The following is a 22,157-nucleotide window of genomic DNA, read 5'->3' as shown; positions in this document are numbered from 1 at the left end:
TTAATTTATGCCTCTGGCTAACTTTGCTAAACAGTGGATAGCTTCTAGCCTAAATACTGTATTGTGTAATAAATACTAGGCTAAAACAAGCTTGTTTTATACCAGAAGCCACACACACAAAAAACCAATAGTGAAGGTTTTGCTCTCAACTGCGGCTGAGAAGACGTTAACAGATAAGAGACTGAGTCAAAATCCTGTAGAGAACGAGACAGGACCAGGACTATTATTTCTTACTGGTCTCAAGACCAGTCTCAAACACTACGACATTGGCAGCTAGGCTATATTTAGATTATTTAGATATGTCGGAAAATACTTTTGTCCATTTTCCCGGGTAACAGTGTATCATATAATGACATAAAACACATGTTTTATGTGTTTATGTGTTTACATGTGGTTTAATGGGAGGCAGGTTATGCTTTAAGCATGCAATTTAGACAATGCAGTGATTTCAACCCTTCTCTTTCTCACCTCCACCAGTCAATTAGCTAATTTATTAAAATTCAACCTACTTCAGAACAACACATCCAAACAGAAAAAAGCACCAGCCCCAGCCTGACCTGCCGAAGTAGCATGTCCTTGTATATCTACACGCTCCCGCATAAAGCGTCCGAGAGCAGAGGGAGTAAAACAGAGGTGCTGGAGGGAGTCTACGAGTAAGGCACGGAGGGAGAGGGAGATTAAAATTTGTCTGAATGAAGCCCACGCTCTCGCCCATTCATTCGGCTCCGGACATAAATCAGGCCTTTGTTTGCTCCTCTGTAAAGTAGTGTCAATCAGCCTGATTGTTTTTGTAGGAGCAGGCACGTTATTATGATTTTACTCTTTCACCGATTAAAGGGACCCCCTGCTCCAAGAGCTGCAAATAGGCAATAGAGGCTGAAGTTAGCCATCACTGCGCCACTTGCACATTGGAGCCACATCAAAGTGCCTGAGACAACCAATCAGATTGGTCTTGGACGGCACTACATGATGAATATGGTGTGGCCCTTCGCACAAAAGTGCTTTTGTGTCACTTACGGCAAGGGCCATTCACCATCAGAGCAGGCCCGTCTGATTGGACGATGACAACGGGGCCTAGCCGTGCATCCAAACTTTGCAGGCACAATAGCAAATGCAAATGCTTACATATAGAAGCCCGGTCTTATATGTGAAGCCTTTTATATGCATACTCAGGGCGGCTATTAGAACTGTCATAGAGGGGTTATTGTTACGTCCTTGGTTATTTAATTAAACTCAGCTACCAGTGAATGCGTCCCGGACAAAATAGGACACTATATACAGTAGAGGCGAGAGATGCAGTGAAAAAGGTGGACAGGGAAGCGTATGGAGGGGGAAACTATGACAAAAACCACTTGGACGCCATCCAGAACAGTTAGTTTGTCATCGTCACTCTTCCACTGCTCTCTCCTCACAGTCTGCATTGGCCTTTGCAGACAAATTGGTCACACTATGAAGGTATTCATGTGTTATAAATTGCTTTGAACTTCAACCTTTTGTTGTGGCTTAAATATTAACTGGCCAGTCACTGTATCCCAAGGTTGTCCTGATCCTTCTCTTTATCAGGTGTCACTTTCCCTTGCTGGTAATAAATAGGCGCCATCAATTAAACCCTGTTGACAAAATTCGGTTACTTCTTTTGAAATGTCAGGCAACATGAGTCCGAGATAAATGATTTGCACCAAAAGCGATTTGGAGCGTTGATAAAGCTCGCGCCACCCACCCCCTCCCCCCAACACCCCCCACAAGGCACACAATCTAATTTCAGACTGGCTTTTAGTTTTGTTGGGCAGCAAGTGAGCACTTGACTGATCTACTGAACACCGGACTGCATATTGCATAAGTAGTTTCTATTTACTAGTTGATGGATGATTTTGGATTGTTGTAGACCCAACCAGTCATAAGATCATTCAAGGTTGACAAGGAACATCATTGTCCTGCCTTGCCTTGTTAACACTCGCCATCTTTTGTCAGCATCTTGCAGAACTTATAGGTCTGTGGCAACAGAATGCAATAATTCAAGTGTACATTTCAGTGCTTGGACCCCGAGCATCTCCGTCTCCAGTTTGATGTATCCAGTCCTAGTTGAATATAAATGATATAAGGGTCCTTTGAGGGATAGCTTTAAAATAGGATGTTGTTCAATGGTTCTTTAAAGGCAATAATTATTCGCAATGGTCTTATGCAAAAGTTTGGGCACCCCCAGTTTAATCACGTGTTTTCAGATGTGATGCCATAGAAGACCACTTTTTGGTTTCTTTTGACATAATGTTTGTAAATGAGATGTGAGTGTGAAGAACCTTCTTCAGCTTGTTCTTTAAACCTTTAAAAGGTTCTTCACATTCACAATCATCTCTTTTACAAAGCAGAGAATGTTTTAAATCAAAAATTGTTCTTGTGTTGGAGCGCCTTTATTTCTGGGAGTCTTAATAGGTTATAGAGAGGCACACTTCTGCACATCCTAAAGCATAGTTACTGTTTAGTAGCTCAATTTAACATGTGAATAAAATGTTATATATGATGTATAATCATAATGTATAATTAATTAAATGTTAAATTCAGAAAATAAACAGTGTTTCTATTTTTTACATTTAACACTTTATGCCCTGTGATCTTTATTACACCCTAAGGATGACTAATCAGCAACTACATGCAAAGTAATGTAAACTGGCTGAGCTGTTCATAATTTATAACTGAGTGGGGAAAAAAGCCGGGAACTACCAGTGGCTCCAGTAAGTTTTACCGCTTATACTAAATGTGTCATTTGAGCAGGGGTGCCCAAACATTTGCATGAGACCGCATAAGAAACTTTCGACATGGTTCTTTGAATAAACCTTCTAGAAAGCTTCTGTATTGTGGGTATAAGTCAAGGAAACTCAATTTGGCAGTGCCTAGAACCCTATTTGCTGAGAGAACCCACTTTTGCTTTCCTAAAACACAGAGATTGAGGTTTGAGGTATGAAGAACCATACCATTCACATAACACGTAGGTTCTAACAACAACGGTAAGGGTTCTCCACACTTGCATATCTCACCATATCAGAGCCATAATCTCAAAGCATTTTTTCTGAGTACTCTTAATAAAGGTGCTACAAAAGGTTCTTTGAGCGATGCCATAGAAGAACCACTATTGGTTCCGTGAAGAACCATATTTGAGAGTAGTCTGGTGTGAGTTTTGACTGCTGAGCTCTGATTAAGCTCATTATTTCACTATATATATATACCACAAGGAAGATGGTGGTGTTATCCACTATATATATATATATATATATATATATATATATATATATATATATATATATGTATATATATATATATATATATATATATATATATATATATATATATATATATATATATACGGTTGGTTGGTGTAGTGGATAACACCACCATGTTCCTTGTGGTATATATATATATATATATTATATGGTGTTATCCACTACACCAACCAACCATATATATATATATATATAGTGGATAACACCACCATGTTCCTTGTGGTATATATATATATATATATATATATTATATGGTGTTATCCACTACACCAACCAACCATATATGTATATATACACACTACACCATTAAGAGTCATTTGGAAAGACTTAACTCTACATTTTCCTACCTGGAGGATAGGAGTCTAGATATGGGGCCAAATACGAGAAATGTAATCGTTGCTATGGCGTGATAACAAAGATGTAAACAACAAAAGATTTCTGAATAAATAAAATGGTCTTTATTATACATTAAAAATAGGCAATCTCTTTATAAAACAATGACATTATACACAGGCTGGTGTGAAAAGACACAAGTGCACACTTGGATATAAAAAAGCCATTCATCCAGTACAAAACAGTCACTGTTTGTCTATTGTGTAGGCACCTGCTCAGGTGTGCACCACTGCAGGCTGGAAACCGTGATAGACAGTTCACAGATGCTATGGCCTCAGGGTGTGCTTCCAGCGTGCCCTCCTTCACATACACACACTCCCCCTAGAGCACCGAGGAGCACCAGGCAGGGCGTTTTTCCACCCACAGCCCAAACAGAGCACCTATGGGAAGCACCAGTTCTCTAACGACAGCAGTCCATGCATTTGGTAGACCAATGAAACGGCTCCTCAGCTCGTCAGAGGCCGTTCATTTTTGCACCCTTAATGGCCTTTAATCGTGCAGTACAGATGCTGAGCTCGTGCGTGTGGTTGGTTGGTTGGTGCGCACTGGCTGCTTTCTTCCAAATCCTCACCAGCACCTTTCCAGCATCCTCAGGTCCTGAGAAGACCAGGTCGCTCTTGCGCCTCCATGCTCAAAGCTGCCCAAAACACCGCGCGCTTCAGTAGCCGTCGAACCACGTGCTGAAGTCAAGCAGCTCGTGCTCCTCGGAGCTCAGCGGCTCGTAGCTCTCGTAGTATCCCCCGCACTCGTCGGAGGAGGAGCACGCGGAGCGCGGAGACTCTGCGCCCGCCGAGCTCGCGTTGGACGCGGCCGGAGACGCGACCGTGGTCGCTGCGTCGTGGTCGTCCACGAGCCTCTGGAGCGCGCGGATGTACTCGACGGCCGAGCGCAGCGTCTCCACTTTGCTCATCTTCTTGCTGGCCGCCCCGCTCGGCACGTGCTGGCGCAGCGTCTGGAAGCCCAGGTTCACCTGCTTGACGCGGTTGCGTTCGCGCTCGTTGCGCCGAGCCACCGCCACGGGGGTCTGGAGGGGGGACAGGGAGACGAAGCGAAGTCTGCGCGTGCACCGGAGACGCTCGGGGCTGCTGCCTCCACTGCTGGTGCTGGTGCCGACCACCCTGGATCTGCTCTCCACCGACGAGAGCTGCACGCGCCCCGGGCAGGGACTCATGCGAACTGGCGCGAGCACTTGGGTGTCCATCTCCACAAAATGCATCTGAAGAAGCACTGCGTCTGCAACGACGTCAGGACCCGCACACACACACACACAAACACACTGGCAGGACAGACGGGGGCGCGCACCGGACTCGTGCCTTTCGCGTGGCGTCGCGCAACAGGACCGTGCGTGCAGGAGTTTGGCTGCTGGTTGCTGGTGGCGCCTGTTCAGCGAGCGACTTTGGAATGACGGCTGGCACGCGGTGCCTTTTCAACACGCGCACGCCACCCACACCCCCTCCCCCGTCCTGCAGACACACACACACACACATACACACACACACACACACACACGCATACACATGCACCTTCAGAGCCGCACGCTCCCTCACAATGCCCCGCCCCTAAACCCAGCCCCCCTGACGATTTACCCCTACCCCACACGCCACGCCACGCGCACGAGCCGGACACCAATTTACATTTGGGCGCGTGGTCACATTTCTCTAGCGAGAAGAAAAGAGTGAAAGTGCAAAAGGAGAAAGGTTCTGGGGGGGTTCGTTCTGAATGTGAGCTGACAGGGTGATAGATCTCAGTGGCTCAAGGTTCGTGGAGGTTTTAACCAGCAGCAGGTCCTCCAGCTTACGGGCCATTTAACCAGTTCTGTTCAGCTGAACCTGCCACCACCTCCACACTTAACACCTAAACACAAGCTGGAGCATTGCTCGGACACCATAAACCCAGCCAATGCTCTCAAACAGAGGGTTCCTCCAGGGTTCTTTAGTAAAGGTTCCTCCATACAGGACTTGAAGAACCTTCTAAACCACTTGTGCATAGTGGAGCTGCTCTTTATTTCCAGATCTTCAAGATCTACATCAGTGGTCTCCAACCGTCCTGCAGACTTTGGATCCAACCCTTACAGACCATTAAACCAGTTCTGCTCAACTGAGCCTGCTGCCACCTACGTAACCTACGTCTCCTACATAACCCCTAAACGTAAGCTGGAGCATTGCTCTGACACCATAAACCCAGCCAATGCTCTCAAACAGAGGGTTCCTCAAGGGTTCTTTGGTAAAGGTTCCTCCATACAGGACTTGAAGAACCTTCTAAACCACTTGTGCATAGTGGAGCTGCTCTTTATTTCCAGATCTTCAAGATCTACATCAGTGGTCTCCAACCGTCCTGCAGACTTTGGATCCAACCCTTACAGACCATTAAACCAGTTCTGCTCAACTGAGCCTGCTGCCACCTACATAACCTACGTCTCCTACATAACCCCTAAACGTAAGCTGGAGCATTGCTCTGACACCATAAACCCAGCCAATGCTCTCAAACAGAGGGTTCCTTGAGGGTTCTTTGGTAAAGGTTCCTCCATACAGAACTTGAAGAACCTTCTAAATCACTTGTGCATAGTCAGGGCTGCTCTTTATTTCCAGATCTTCAAGATCTACATCAGTGGTCTCCAACCGTCCTGCAGACTTTGGATCCAACCCTTACAGACCATTAAACCAGTTCTGCTCAACTGAGCCTGCTGCCACCTACGTAACCTACGTCTCCTACATAACCCCTAAACGTAAGCTGGAGCATTGCTCTGACACCATAAACCCAGCCAATGCTCTCAAACAGAGGGTTCCTCAAGGGTTCTTTGGTAAAGGTTCCTCCATACAGGACTTGAAGAACCTTCTAAACCACTTGTGCATAGTGGAGCTGCTCTTTATTTCCAGATCTTCAAGATCTACATCAGTGGTCTCCAACCGTCCTGCAGACTTTGGATCCAACCCTTACAGACCATTAAACCAGTTCTGCTCAACTGAGCCTGCTGCCACCTACATAACCTACGTCTCCTACATAACCCCTAAACGTAAGCTGGAGCATTGCTCTGACACCATAAACCCAGCCAATGCTCTCAAACAGAGGGTTCCTTGAGGGTTCTTTGGTAAAGGTTCCTCCATACAGAACTTGAAGAACCTTCTAAATCACTTGTGCATAGTCAGGGCTGCTCTTTATTTCCAGATCTTCAAGATCTACATCAGTGGTCTCCAACCGTCCTGCAGACTTTGGATCCAACCCTTACAGACCATTAAACCAGTTCTGCTCAACTGAGCCTGCTGCCACCTACATAACCTACGTCTCCTACATAACCCCTAAATGTAAGCTGGAGGCCCAACAAAAGAGGGGGTTCTTTGAGGGTTCTTTAGTAAAGGCAGTGGTTCTACTGTATGTAGAACCATAAGAACTCAAAGAACATGCTGAACCATTTCAGTGCATGGAAAACTTGTGTAGACCTTTACAAGAAGGGTTCCACTGTTGTTGTGAGCTAAAGAACCTACTGTTTAAGCTGAAGGTCAGACAAATCAAGCCTAAATAAAGAGCTGTCACTCGTAGTGGAGACTGCCCTTTTCTTCAGATTCTTCATGATCCTCAAGATCTAAAAACGGATGTACATAAAAAAAGAGAGAGCTGGAAACACCATAAAGAATAAGACACAGAGGTTTAATCCCAAATTACACACTGCTCCTTATGTGGTGTACTATACAAATCACAAAAATACATATATATATATATATATATATATATATATATATATATATATATATATATATATATATATATATATATATAATAGAACATACTTTACATTTATTCATATGTAGAAATCTGAAATCTAGGGCTATCAGCATGTAGATGCTGTAGTTTTTTGGGGTTATGTGGTTCCCTATCTAGGGAGTAAGAAGGTATTTGAGATTCTGCCATGCGTTGTGACATCAGCATTTTCATAAAGGAGGCCTGACCTGCATTTTTTAAACATATATATGATATATATGGATATGTGGATATATGTGGACAGAGCCCTGTCCAGTAGGGACGGAGCACTAGTGGAACTACCTTCCTGAAGACTTAGGATCCAACCCTAACCCTAACCCACCCTACCTGATCCAACTTTTGTGACTGGCTAAATAATGAATGGTAGATTTGGGCTGGAGGTGAAACCTGCTGGACGGTAGTCCGACAGGAGGAGGGTTGGAGACCGTAGCTGTGTCAGAAACTGTGCTCTATTCACTATATAATGCACAACTTTGAAATTCCGCCATTGATTGTGGTTGTGTCCTAAAACGTAGTGCCGAATTTAGGGCAGTGCACCATAATATATAGTGAATAAATGATTCACTAAATGGACATGGAATACCCATAATCCATCAGGTTGTTTGGTGTGAACATTCACACACAGCTTCTCTGAGGAAGACCAACGTTCAGACTGTTTGCTGTTGAACAGCAATGAGCTCACTCACAAAACGAGGCGTCTCGAAATCGGTCACTGCCTTGTCGAATTCTGTGCCCTATAACAGTGCTCTATATAGTGATCTGGATATTCTCATGTAGGGGACAGTGGATAGGGCACAGGCTTCAACACAGCTCTTGATCTACAGATTGACCTCTAGTTCTGTTAGGCTATTATTCCCATTGCTTTACTTTGGATCCAACTAATATCTGTGTTCAGAGGTTCTTTGTTGGCTGAATGGGATGTATTTGGCAGGCTGTTTGGAAGGTTGTTTTACAGGAGGGTTGGAGACCACTGACCTACAGATTGTCCTCTAGTTTTGTTGGGATATTGTGCCCAAGGCCATTCCTCTACTTTTCTGTGAACCTCTGCAAAATTCATACTGGGTTGATGTGAAATGATGTAGTCTACGTTCTTATGAAAAAGGTTCTATACAGGACTGAAAATTTCTCATAAAGAACTCTTGAGGAATTGTTTTCTAAGTGATATGTCATAACCTTCTTCTTGTCTGATTCCATTCACCACCACCATGAACAATCCTGATGGCAAGTTTCAGAAGAACAGAGCATTTTATTTAATTATGCAGAAATTTCACAATATTGGTTGATTTTCCCATTTTAGTTGTCAGCCTACCAATACATGTGGGCCATTTTATCAGAAATGCTTGATCACATAGATGGACTTAGTAGGTGTACTCTTACTGACAGTGGACCATTTCTTTTGGCCCTATATTTTGTTCATCATTGGAAAAGGCCCACTATAGGTCCACTACTGACCATTCTCAGCACATCATTGATACCAATATGGTAGTGGCATGGCAGTTTTGCTGTCTATCAAGTCTAAATATCCAGCCAACAGTGGTTCTGTGGTCAGAACACCTCACAAGACCTGCCAGATGTTTTGGAGATGTTCAGACCTATCGTCGTCTAACCATCACATGAGACACTTTGGCTCTTGTCAAAGTCACTCAGATCCTTTTTGAACCTCTTTTTTAGATTCTATAAAGAACCATCTATAAGAATGTTCCTTGTATATGAAGAACATTTCTTTTTACCGGGGAACAGAACCCTTTAAATGTGGTCAAAGTTGTGGCCTTTACTAAAGAACCCCATTTTTAGAGTGTAGGTTTGACTAATAATAAGTGCAGTAGAAAGACCACAGTCAGTATCTCTAAACCTGCAAAGTGCACCCATAAGGTAACATGGACAGTGGCTGTAAGTTCAACACATGATGTTCCCCAATCATAAAGCACCTTCTGTAATGTAGCTTTTAGTTTTCAATCCATTGACCTAAGGAAGTAAGGACAGAAATGTAGTATGTGCTTCTTTTTTGAATACATTCATGCAGAAAGGGAGGAGTATATCCCGTACATCCAAGACTCCTGACTTTCTTTACTGCATCCTGTTACTTCATAGCCTTAACAAAGAGCAAAGGGCCCCCTCTAGTGGATGGTTTTTTTTTTTTTAGTTCTACCTTTAAACTGAAGAACCCTTATGCAGATTATACTCATGGTATGACAATAAATAAATCGCTGTTGTCATGCAAAATCTTTGCATCTTCAAAAAACGGCAACTTTACAGGACACGGGAAAAAATCCTGTAGGAATGTAGATAGATTTTATTTTTATGTCATTTTGGAACATTTGTATTGGTTTATTCGGTGTGAAATTTTTCCACAATGTAAAGAACAACTGCCAGATTACCATTTTTTCAAATAGCAAAAAATGGAGATACAAGTTTTTTTCTTTTAATTATTTATTTTTTTTTTTTCCCCTTTTTCTCCCAGTTTGGTTCTGCCATCTGACCCACCCGTTCATTCATAACTACACGAGCGCTAGCAATGTTCCCAAAACTGGGAAAAAAAGGACTTAACACATCTTCTCTGATACATGGAAAGCCAGCCGCCACCTCTTTTTGAACTGCTGCCAATGCAGCATCGCCGGGCAGACAACACATTTGGAGGCAAGCGTTGTGGTCCCCAGCTCCACCACACTAGGTAACAGACCCCTGTGTTGTGTTAAGAGTGATGAGGGGAGAGAGCCACAGCCAATTGTGCCACTGATGGCAAAGCAGCATGGCTCAGGATTCAAACTCACGGCCCCCGTGTGGACCATAGTGGCAGCGCATTAGACCACTGAGCCACTCGGAGTACAAGGTTTCAGCAAGGTGACAGCGATTATATGATATTTACACATAATTAAACTACATGTTGAACAGATCTAGCGGCCTATGCGTTATCATTAAAATGACCTGTGTTTGACAGTAAATGAATGAACATTCAAGAAGATTTTAACAGCTTTTTCTTACGATTTAACAAAAGTGCAGAGTGCTTGGTTTGTTTGTAAGGAGGTGTAAATTTCTCCAGATGTCAGTCTTTCAGGTTCACAGAGCTGCTGGGAAAAAACAGAAATAAATGCAGAATTTAAAAAGATGACCATGAATCATCTGGAGGGAAAACTCGTAACATTTGAACAGTAATACCTAACAGGAAACAGCAGTTCAGTCCTGCGAGTGTGCCCATTACGACAAGTTAACTTCGCTTCAGAAACCCTGTTAAAACAAAAAAGCAGGTTAATTACACTCAAATCTAAGTGTAATCTAAGTAAAAATGAATGGATGGCTTATGTAATGAATCTGGATATGACTTCAGGTTCATCACTAATTAAATAGCCAACTTACATGTTGAATTTTTCAGATCCTGAAGGATCCAGCCAGTCTTGCCAGTCGCTCCACTCAAAGTATTCTGAGCATCCTCGCTCTTTACATGGACTGTGGACGAACTGGCACAGCCCTCTCCACTGCTGCGTGAGCTGAGCCAGCCGCATCATAATCACTTTTATTATATCCCACATCTTCTGGATGTCTGACGAGGTGTCCACTGAAAGAGACAACATATAAAGAACTAGGAGTGGAAGAAAAGTGGTTGTTGAAATGCAGCAATCTGAAATAGTACCATCAACTCTGATTATAATTACACTTAATTTGAACTCTTAATTTGCAAGGGTAGAGAAGTCACGGAAACCATGTCTTACCATCACTGCTTTTGCCTCGCATCTCAATAAACTGATCCCCATCTTTAACATGCTCTCTGAGGAGAACACGCCTTTTGCCGCAGGAGAACAGACACTGATCTTTTCCAATCCAGTAGGTGGAGTAAATGGAGCATATCTTGATGACAAGCCTGTTAGAAAAAAAAAACAAGGATTCTTCACCATTTCCAGCAAGGATTTGACCTAAAACTCCTAAAAAATCTCCCCAACACATCAGACGAAATATTCATATATTTATTGAGAAATGTATCCAATAATATTACAGATCTATGAGTGGCAAAACTATGTAAACCTTTAGGATTAGCAGATCATTTGAAGCTGAAAATGGAGTCAGGTGTTTTTTTTAATCAACGGGATGACAATCAGGTGTGAGTGGATGCCCTGTTTTATTTAAAGAACAGAGATCTATCAAAGTCTGATCTCCACAACATGTTTGTGAAGGGGCATCATGGCACGAACAAAAGAGATGTCTGAGGACCTCTGCTGGAAAAACATCTCTAAAGAGTTGGTGGACTCCACCAAATGGTCCATAGAGACCATTATTACCCTCCACTGGACTGGTCGACCAACAAAGATCACGGCAAGAGCAAGAGGTGTAATAGTCCACGAGGTCACAAATGAACCCAAAGTAACTTCTGAGCAATTAAAGCCCTTTATCACACTGGTTAATGTTAATGAGTCCATCATCAGAAGAATACTGTACAACAGTGGTGTGCATGACAGGGTTGCAAGGAGAAAGCTACTGCTCTCAAAAAAGAACATCCTGCTCGTCTGGAAGATTACATGGACATGCCAGTAGGCTACTGGAACAGTGTTTTGTGGAAAGATGAGACTAATATAGATCTTTTTTGGGCTTAAATGGAAAAGAAAAGGAGAATAAAAACACAGAATTCCAGTTTTTGGTAATAATTAGTTGCAGTTATTGCTGCACAAGAGTGTCACACTAGATTCAGAAAGCAAAGATATACATACTTTTGCTACTCGTGGAAATCAAATTAGGTTTATTGTCACATCACATCACATTAACACTGGTGTAAAGGTGAGTGAAAGGTGCATAGTTCCTCATGGTAGTAAAAACATTTTTTTTTACAAAATAAAAATACAGAATAAATAGTTTTGCTCAATAACTATTAATAACTATTAATAACTATAGAGTCAGTCTAATATTTTTGTCTCGTTTGTCTGACTTGGTTCTTTTTATCGGCGTTTAGGACGTTTGTAAAAATCTGAGGTTTTAGGTCAAATCTATGTAAGTGTAAGTATAATGTAAGTATAGAATTTGTACAAAGTATTTTGACAGTGGCACACTTTCTGTAATTTTGCCACTGTACACCACTTCAGTAGTTTTGAAAATATGATTAAAGTGCAATTCAAAGGGTCTAAAAAAACATGCTTTTTGATACAAGAGATCAGAAAATCTGAAGTGAAAATATGAAAAAATTCTGCACCTAATACATGGTCAATCAGCCCATATTTGAATCACCCACTACATTGCAAGCTCTTCACAGGTGCCATCAGGTTGGCACCCCCCTCAGCAACAGTGTTTCCTCAGCCCACAACACCTGAAGAAGGCTCAACAGTGAGGTCTGGTGTCCCAGACCCACTCCCTTCTAAGGTGACTTCACAGATCTATCACTTTACCAACCTCATAACTGTTAAACGAATGTGATACTCGAGGGAAAAAAAGGCTTAATCTGATCTAATCTGATTATTTAAGAAATCTAGCTTGATGTGATATTGTTATCAATATCTGTTCTCTGAAAGAAAATGTGTGTAGAAATCAGATCTTCAATGCTGCCTTTCAACCTATAATGTTACATTAGCTCCAGTCACAAATCCACTTTGCTCAGTTAACAACAACAGAAGTGAATTATTTACCTGTGGAAGAAGCCATGAGGTATCTCAGGAAGGAAGTAAACCTGGACATTGACGTCTTCCAGATTGTCCTCTCCCCACATCTCCCTAACCTGATTATTGTTGGTCAAGCAGCTTGGGAACAGACAGGCTCCATCTGGATCGTACACAAAAGGGTTCGATGGCTTCCATTTTATGCTTGGACAAAACTCCTGGGCTGCAGGGTTGAGGGGAGAGTTTTGTTTGGTCGGTAGGCAAACATCAAAGTGCTGAACCAGGGTAAGAAGATTGCCAGTCTTCTTCTTGGTCCCAACTATGTCCTCAATCATGTCCTCATCATCAATGCCTGACTGCTGGAGTTCTTTGCGTACCAGGATGCGTATGGCCATGTTGCTCAGACTAGCTCTGTCCCGGAAGTCGTTAATCCACCTTTTCCGCTGAACCTGCAACACGTTTTCCGACTTCAGCTCATTGCTGGTAATATCCGCCAGCACACTGACCAAGTCATGTCTTATAATGGCCTGCGGAAAAAAAGCAAAGATGAGCAGTTTAGGGAAACGAACAGTTTTTTGAAAAAGTGAGATTTCAGGTCTGGTGTCTTTTCTAACAAACCTTGAACAATGAGATGAGGAATGATGGTTTCACAAACACAATGTCCTTCAAGTCTGGGATTTCCAGGTACCACATAATGATGCCAATTCTGTGCAGATACTGAAGAATAAGCCTCATCTTTTCATGGTCCAGTTCATTATGCTTGTCCTTTAGGTAATATAGGAGGTCCTCTTGAGACACTATTCCTATAGTGAGGAGCATCATTTTAGGAGCTAAGAAATGACCTGCAACTAGCGTTCCACTTTCCACAGTCATTAAACCAATAAACAACTACTACCAACCATGCTTAGGAATGTCGCCACTGTCTACAAGTTCTTGAAGTGCTGTTTCTACTTCCTGATAGCACTGAGGTATCATCTGTTCCATGAAAGGAAATGTGTCTTTATTTGAAATCATCTCCTTGATGTGGTTCTGTAACCACTTGATGTCCTCAGACGTAGTGCAGTCAATGGGTACAAGATCAAGGACCTGAATATAAAGAAGAGACATGTTGTGCATCATTGAGTTATCATGGATGTTTTGCAAAGGACAACTGACTGGCATATTCACTTACCTTCAGTTTGTACTCTGTGAGTCTCTGGATGTCACTCATCTGTTCAGAAAACAGTGAGATGTCTTCTAACTCCTCAAGAGTCTTCCTTTGTCTGTCTAAGCTCTCCTTTCGCTCTGACAGCATCTGCCGCACTTTTTCCTCAATGTCGGCCTTCTTCTTGAGCATCTCCAATTCAACCTCGCATTGGTCAACATGCGTGCCTACTAATAAGACCACCGAGTTTGGTACCTTGAGATGGATGTTGTTGATCCAGAAGCCCACTTTCTCACTGAAAGATGTAGGATCCTCAATTGTGTAGCTGTACAATGAAACAATAGCTAGTTGTTAATGCAAGCTCTCAAAGTGAAAGTGGAGATCTTTGTCATCACGGAATTTGCACAACATCAAGTGTGTGTGTGTTTCAGTACCTGGAAAGATCAATAGCAAGGATAACAAAAGCCTGAGGTGTGATGAAGACGTGGTGGGTGAGGTAGTACTCCTCCTGCCCAGCAAAGTCCCAAAAGAGGAAGCGAACTCCATCTCGATCGACTTCACTGATTTCAATGCCCACAGTACGGTCAGCTTTATCCACTGCCACAGGGACACCGTGCATCAGGCTGCGGCAAAGAGTGGACTTCCCTGCCATGGAGGCCCCCAGGAACATGGTTTTAATGGTGCAGACACTGCAGGAACTGTCCTCCAACATGACAAAATAGCTCTGAATGTCCTTCAGACCTCCTGCACAAATCTCTTCCGGAGGTTTGCTGAGCGGATTCCCGCTCACCTTGAATACAGTCAAGGCCGAGGACTGAAACAGGGCACGTGGAAGCTCTGCCAGCTGGTTCTTCTCCACATAGAGCTCTTTTAGGCGATGGAGGCCCACCAGGGGCTGCAGATCCTTCAAGCTGTTGTTGGACAGGTTCAGATAGGTAAGGCTCTGACACTTGCCCATGTCTGAAGGTAGCTTGACAAGACGGTTTGTGCTCATCTTCAGGAACTGCAGCTTCTTCAGGGAGGGCAATATATCATCAGGAATGTTCTTGATGCTGTTCTGATTCATGTACAGTTTCACCAAGTTCCTGAGCTGCTTGACCTCCAGAGGAAACTCTACAAGCTCGTTCCTGGACAGGTTGAGCTCTGTCAAGTTCGACAAGCAAGAGATGCCAGTCACCTGTCTGAGTCTGTTCCTCTGCAGGTCAGCCTTGAGAGCCTCCTGACCTTTCTCGAGTAGAGATGGAGGAAGGAATCGAAGTTTCTGTCCCGTATAGTCTTCCTCCTTTTTTCCATGATGATAGCCTGAGGTAACACAAAAGTATAAAAACAGGGTTCTTCAATGGTTCTATACAGAATGATGACAACTCAAAGAGCCATCAGGTCTGGTTAAACTTTTTATGGTTAAACATTTCTCTGTGATGTGGAACATTTTGTCCACATTTCTTTAGAAAATGGTAACAAATAATACCAAACATTCATTATTTCATTTCATTAGTATTACCAAAAATTCATTATTTCATTATTGTTAGAAGTGAAAAAACCTATTTACCTTCTGTCTTTGATTTCCTAGAATTTGATAGCATTAAATCAATGGCAAACCTGAACTAATCAACACCTTCTAATCTAGTCAGGACCACTTCCATGGATTTTGGGCCACATTAAAAGACATTACAATGGGCCCCACAACTCTAAAATACTGCCAAAATACTCATTTGCATGGCCCCTGTCAGTCATAGGGAATCGTCCTTACACCCCCCTTTAAACAGTGCATGCTGTTGAGTTATTCATTTTAAGGCTAATTATGAATCGGTATGAATTTCAGTGGCTAAAATGAAACTACAGCCCCACCAGTTTGGCCGTTGTCAAAGTATCTCAGATTCTTATGCTTAATTTGTATATACCACCCCTTGACAGATGCCATTGTAACCATAACTTACTTGTTTAGTTATGAGAGTGAGGACATGAAGGCTTTTAACCTTCTTCATTGGCTTTGTGTTTGTTCCCCAGTGGTATACCTTAGGAACAACTTAGCAGGTTTGCAGTGCTTTGCAAGTAGGTACCGAATAGTAATGCTTAGGGTGTGATTAAGTGTCATAGAGCATAAAGGGTTAAAGGGAAGTTCTAGATTTTTCTATTCTAACTAATTCACCTCTTAATTGTTTCTTTTAAATGTAAGGACCTAAAAGTAAACTGCTGCTTTAATTAGTTTTACATTATTTGATTATTAAAATACATGTAATACTGCTAAGCAGCCAAGAGACATAAACACACACACCCCATCAAGGGTTAAAACATAATAAAACCCTATGGCTTATTTCCTTATCATCCAGTGAGGCTGGACTATCCACAGACCACGACAAAGCCGTTTTAGGTGACATTTGCAGGAACTCTATACACATCTATACACTTCAAAGATCTGGAAAATGTGCTTACCATTTGAAGGCAGCATAGTGATGAGTAGCCGGTACAGAGAGTTTCGCTATCTCTTCCTCCTTTCTAGATATCAGGCACTTCCTTGTTCCTTCTCAGGGGAGGGACTGATGAGATTGGAAGAACCAATAGAAGAACCTCTTAACCCTACAACGTATTTTACCAGTTTAAACCACCTTCCAGACATCTGTCCCTTCCTTCTACTGTCTACTGATCCACAACTCATAATAATAATCCTTTAAACAAGCACTGCAGCCATAACCAAAGATCTGAAGAGCTTAGACCATCCAGCACTACCTCTCATACATGCCATATACTAACCATACTAAAGCTATCTGAGTGTTTACATTCGTTCACATCATAGACAATCAGTTTCACTTTTATTTTTTGGCAAAGCTTTAGAGCGTGGTTTAGTTTCGGTCACGTGACCAAACACTGGTAATGTCTTTTAAGCAAGGGGTGGTGCTGCCATCATGTGGCCATTTTAAACAGCTGCACAAAACAGTTTGGACAACATTCAGTCAGAACATGGATAATGGAAAAGAAATGCCTTCAAACATCTGAGTTTCATCTTCTTTTCTTCTTTTGCCTGACTTGCTTGTCTGATTTTGGAGTATTTGATAGAAGATCGCTTGTCTTGGCATGTTCTTCACTAGCAGGACAGGGCGATTTCAGAAGGTATCTGGGCACATGCTGTCAAATACATAAAAAACAACATGAATAATAGTCGTATCGTCACTGTCTAATGAAAAACATGTATTTCTTTACAGGCAACAATGTTCTTAACTTTGAATGAAAGTCAAGTTTCTATTGGACTGTTCATCCAGAATTATTTACACAGTGGACAGAAGCAGCTACAGCGATCAAACCATGGAGAAAACAGAGATAAATATTTCTCATTGGACAGCAGCAATATAGTATATCATATTATATACACTCATACAACAAGAATATATACAATATTGTGAGACAAACAGACCTGAAGGGAAAAATAGTCATGTCAAATAAGTCAAATAGGTCATGTTATCTAGTCTAACATGACCAATCTAGCCAAAATAGTCAATCAGCATGACCACACTGGTTTACCAGGATGACCCAACGTGTCAAGCTGCTTTACAAAACCTGTCGACCAGTATAACCAGCTTGACAACCAGCTGGGTCAAGCTGGTCCTAATGATAGACCAGCTAGTCCATCAAACCAGACCAACAAGCTGGTCAAGAATTAAGCTGGTCAACCAGCTTAACCAGCTGGTTTACCAGAACAGAGTATGTTTTCCACTGAATGACCAGCTTTTAAACCCCCTTGACCATCAGTGACCAGCTTAGACCACCTTAAACCAGCGACCAGCAAACATACAGAGCAGCTTGCGTCTTTTTTTAAGGGTGTATACAAATTCAAAAGGAAAAATGGACAGTAATGGTATCAATACATAATAAAGTGCTATATAATATCATAAAGTATGCATTGTGTATAACACAATAAACAAGTACATAAATAAAGAAAATGTAACCTGAACTGTCTGAGACAAACCAGCCTGCCTTCTGCGGCTCTGCAGGCTGACCCTCTTGCTCCTGCGAGGGGTGATGGCAGGCTGCCTTGTAGTGGACGGTCTGAGGCGACTAGATGTTGGGACAGCTTCAGTTAACAGATCCAATATTTCAGCTTCATCAATCTCACTGTCATCAATAGACAGTCCGTCATTTGTGTGGCGGCTTTCAGCGCTACAGTCCTGGCAGATCCAATCCTCAAACGGCACTGAGGTCAAAGGTGGGCTAAGGCAGTCTATATGGTATCTTCCAAAATCAAAACAAGCTATTTAGTCTGTTGAATATATATTATAATACCACATGTAATACTTTTTATAGGATCAAATGTGATATGACCACTCTAAACATCTTAATTATGAGAGGTACATATCATTATACGTAAATGCATATCGCTGCTGTCCAATGAAAACCATGTTTCTGTTCGTTTTTAGTTTTCTCCATTGTCCATTCTGAACCCTGTAGCTGCTCTGTACACTGTGAGAGCACTTCTAGATGAACTGAGCAATAGAAATTCTCTAAATTACTTTGAATAAACTCTTATTTTAAAATCACTTCCATTCAGAGTTAAGACCATTTTTGCCTTCTCATGTAAAGTCACATTTTGGACATCCGTGTTTTCATTGGGCAGCGACGATATGCCTTCTAAGCCTCTGTACTAGGACTTAAAGTACTCAATACATTCATTTTAGAGTATTAAGTAAAATTAAACACTTATGTCAACAACAATATTGATCTTTTTAGGGAAGACAAAGCTCAAGATGTCTGAATTTAACAATTAAACGAAAGAACAAATGAAGTACAACAATATAAACATATAAAAAAATAATGAGAATAATAATGAGAAAATTTTATTACATATAGTAAATAAAGGCATTCAATCATAATTGCAAAATATTTGGCATCTTTTTACCCTCCCCATTTTTTTATATTGCTGAGAGTTTATATGGATTATATATGGATTGCATCTGGTGTTAATACTGCTATTTGCCCCTCAGACTGGAGCATTAAAACTAACTATGATATAAAATACAACTGTATAGTTTTAGCTGAATATCCTGCAGCCCTAAAATCACCATATCACTCCTCTAAACTCTCAACTGTCTTACCTTGTGTCACAGCCAGAGCAGAGCAGCATCCGGTGCCTCCGGTCACTCCTGCCACACTCTTCACACACACTCAACACATCAGTAACCTCTTCTCCCTCTAGTGCTCCGTCCTGATTGAGCTCTACTTTCACCTGAAAACAAACACAGTGAGGAGTTAACTCTGGACGAAGTGAAAGCATATTTAATCTAAAATGAGAAAGAAGAGAATTGCTCTGTCTTACTCTTTCCAGAATATCACCTCCAACACAGCTTCTCTGATGAAGGACATTAAATTCTAGCCGATCCACAGGACAGGAACTTCTTCTCTAGAAAAGAAAACATAACTATAATTAAGCAGCCATTTAAAAAAAATTGTAAACACTTGCAAAACTACATACTTAAATTACGGCTGCACAATACTAAAGAAAAAAATGACACGTATGCGATATGTATAGCAATATTAAAAAATACAGGAATGTACACAAGACTTCTACATACGTCAATTATCCAAGAGGTCATGTTATTAATATTAATAATCCCTGCTGTGTGTTCAGTACTGGAGTAAAATAAATGATACTGGGCAGAAATCATTTGGGCAAATAATTACCCTTTCGTATAAAGCAAGTTGTAGCAAGACATTTTTAATTTAATTTGCCTTACGTGACACATTGCACATCCTGAGATGTGACTGTTGTGCATGTGCACACTGCAATGACCATACTGAAACCATATATTGTGCAGCCCTACTTTCAAAGCTTTATTTAAACAGGCCTGCACTGTGTTGAGACTGTATTTTATTATTTTGACCCTTTATATTAAAGAGATGAAAAGTTCTTTATTGATAAAAAAAACAATATTAAATAAAAAATGAATTTTAAGCTGTTAAAATTACAGAAATCCTGTGTTCAATTAATATTTTGTTGTTAAAACAACATTAGATGTTGGAAATTTCTCATTTAGTGAGACAAACGTCTACTCTTAGTGCAAAGTGTGGCTCATAAAAACATTGGAACCCTATTTAGCACCATTTTTACAAAGGTTTTCCACCAAACCTTCAGGTAGGCAAAGACCATTTAAGCATCCAAATGGTCACGATTCTATACAGGACCACTGCCTTTACTAAGGAACCCTGCTGAACCCTTTTTAAGAATGTATCCTCTATCCTTGGCAGCTTTGTGGGTATTTCGATAAAACACACAGGCTTACAGAGTCCACAGTAAAACTGAACTGTACAACTGAACTGTACCAAACCGGACTGAACAGCTATTTTGCACTCTGCCTATTTGCACTATGACTATTTGCACACCTGTACAGATGTTCTTTTCTGTAAATATATTTTCAGCTCTTTATTACCTTTAGTACTTTTTACTTTTTTAATTTATCCCCTACCCTATTTATTGTTTACTGTTATTGTCCTTTAGTTTAAGACATTCTGTGTTCTGTGTTTTTTTTTTTTGACATTCTGTGTTTTTCACAATGTGTTCTGTGTTTTTTGTTACTTGTCATACGTGTTGCTCTCACCAAGACAAATTCCTTGTATGTGCAACATACTTGGTGAAATAAAGAGATTCAGATTCTGATTCTGATTCTGAAAAGCTGAAGGCTATTTCTGACCCCTAAAGAAACTTATAACTGATTCTAAACAATATAGAGAATTGCCATCCTACACTCTGTACTGACATCTAAATCAATAATATTACATCTACAATTGTGAGAACTGTACACACAAGTCCACACAGATACTAAAAGAACTGTGGGTTTGATTCCCGGTCTCGGCAAGCTGCCACTGTTGGGTCCTTGAGCAAGGCCCTTTACCCTCTCTGCTCCCCGGGCGCTGGAGTTGGCTGCCCACCGCTCTGGGCGTGTGTGTGTACTCACTGCCCCTAACACATGTGTGTGTGTGTGAGTGTGTGTTCACTACCAGATGGGTTAAATGCGGAGGACACATTTCGCTGTACAGTCCACACTGTACAGTGACAAATACGTGCACCTTTGTGTAATGCTCGGCACTTCGCTCTCACCTTGGCCCATTCAGTAATGCAGGCAAGGCAGTAGTGGTGCTCACACTGCTGCGGAGTGGCCACTGGCTGGCCACTGAAGGTATTGAGGCAGATGAGGCATCGTGCAGGACCCGGCACCTCCCTTGGATCATCCATCTACAGTGTTATATCTGACCAAAGTAACACAGCAGAAACATCACAGGTGTGACTATTGGGGGTTTTAATGGCCGGCTTCTCTGAAACAGTGTGACGACACCATGGGACACTTCAGGTGGCTGACTGCTTACTGAACGTAATGGACAATAGCAAATACAGCAACATATGTCTTTATCCTATTAAGCTGGAACACTTACTGTAGTATGGCTTATTATGTGATACTGCACAAACATTAGATAATATTACAATATATTACAAGATAATATTACAATATTATATATATATAATATTACTAATATACAGAACATACTCTAGACATTTTATAGGAGGTGGAGCTATGCCAGAATATGTGTTTAGATACAGAATAACAGAAATCCAATTATTAAAATCTTCCTATTATAGAGATGCCATCAGCTGGCTAAATGCTAAATGCTTGTAGCTAACCTAGCTGTGAACCACCACAGTGTGCACTAAGGGCCAGAATGCTGTTCTGCAGCCTAATATTTACTTTAAACAGATTTAGTATCAGGCATTAGGAGTCTAAGGGACACATACCAACAAAATAACCCCCAGAAATCACATTAAATGTGAGCAGAGGACTTTAAAACCCAGTGTTTACAAACAACGCGTGGAGGAGGAGGCTTCTTCTTGGGTCGACTGGCCGTCAGTTCTCCCTTTGCTGCCCCCTACAGAGCGGAGTCTGCAGGAGCGTCTTTCCACGAAGAGTTCACAGCATTTATTAATTAATTAAATAAATTAAAATATTAATTACTGAAGAGTTCATTTGACGTTCTGAC

General features: G+C 41.5%; 2 protein-coding genes across 5 annotated transcripts; both read right to left on the bottom strand.

Moving 5' to 3' along the window:
• Positions 1-3,756: 3,756 nt before the first annotated feature.
• Positions 3,757-5,035, bottom strand: ascl1b (achaete-scute family bHLH transcription factor 1b). Its single transcript, XM_072671580.1, has one exon. It carries the CDS (start codon positions 4,882-4,884, stop codon positions 4,327-4,329), a length of 558 nt encoding a protein of 185 aa, XP_072527681.1. The 5' UTR covers positions 4,885-5,035; the 3' UTR covers positions 3,757-4,326.
• Positions 5,036-9,697: 4,662 nt separating this feature from the next.
• LOC140548146 (malignant fibrous histiocytoma-amplified sequence 1) lies at positions 9,698-22,013 on the bottom strand. 4 transcript variants are annotated; one of them, XM_072671568.1, is made up of 16 exons: positions 21,916-22,013; positions 21,226-21,374; positions 19,447-19,530; positions 19,226-19,356; positions 18,083-18,365; positions 17,122-17,264; positions 16,575-16,678; positions 14,576-15,443; positions 14,169-14,466; positions 13,897-14,083; positions 13,616-13,800; positions 13,028-13,524; positions 11,132-11,280; positions 10,779-10,977; positions 10,581-10,649; positions 9,698-10,492 (listed from the first exon to the last, which is right to left on the bottom strand). In XM_072671568.1, the coding sequence occupies exons 7-16, from the start codon at positions 16,588-16,590 to the stop codon at positions 10,468-10,470; spliced, it is 2,493 nt and encodes an 830-aa protein (XP_072527669.1). In that variant the 5' UTR covers positions 16,591-16,678; positions 17,122-17,264; positions 18,083-18,365; positions 19,226-19,356; positions 19,447-19,530; positions 21,226-21,374; positions 21,916-22,013; the 3' UTR covers positions 9,698-10,467. The 4 variants fall into 4 exon arrangements, with proteins under 4 accessions (XP_072527669.1, XP_072527671.1, XP_072527668.1 ...); XM_072671570.1 differs by having other exon boundaries at positions 9,698-10,489; positions 16,575-17,264; XM_072671567.1 differs by having other exon boundaries at positions 16,575-17,264; positions 18,089-18,365.
• Positions 22,014-22,157: the final 144 nt, after the last annotated feature.

Source organism: Salminus brasiliensis, chromosome 25 (genome assembly GCF_030463535.1).
Source record: "Salminus brasiliensis chromosome 25, fSalBra1.hap2, whole genome shotgun sequence".
In the NCBI taxonomy this organism is placed as follows: Eukaryota; Metazoa; Chordata; class Actinopteri; order Characiformes; family Bryconidae; genus Salminus; species Salminus brasiliensis.
This window is presented reverse-complemented; position numbering and strand designations above follow the sequence as displayed.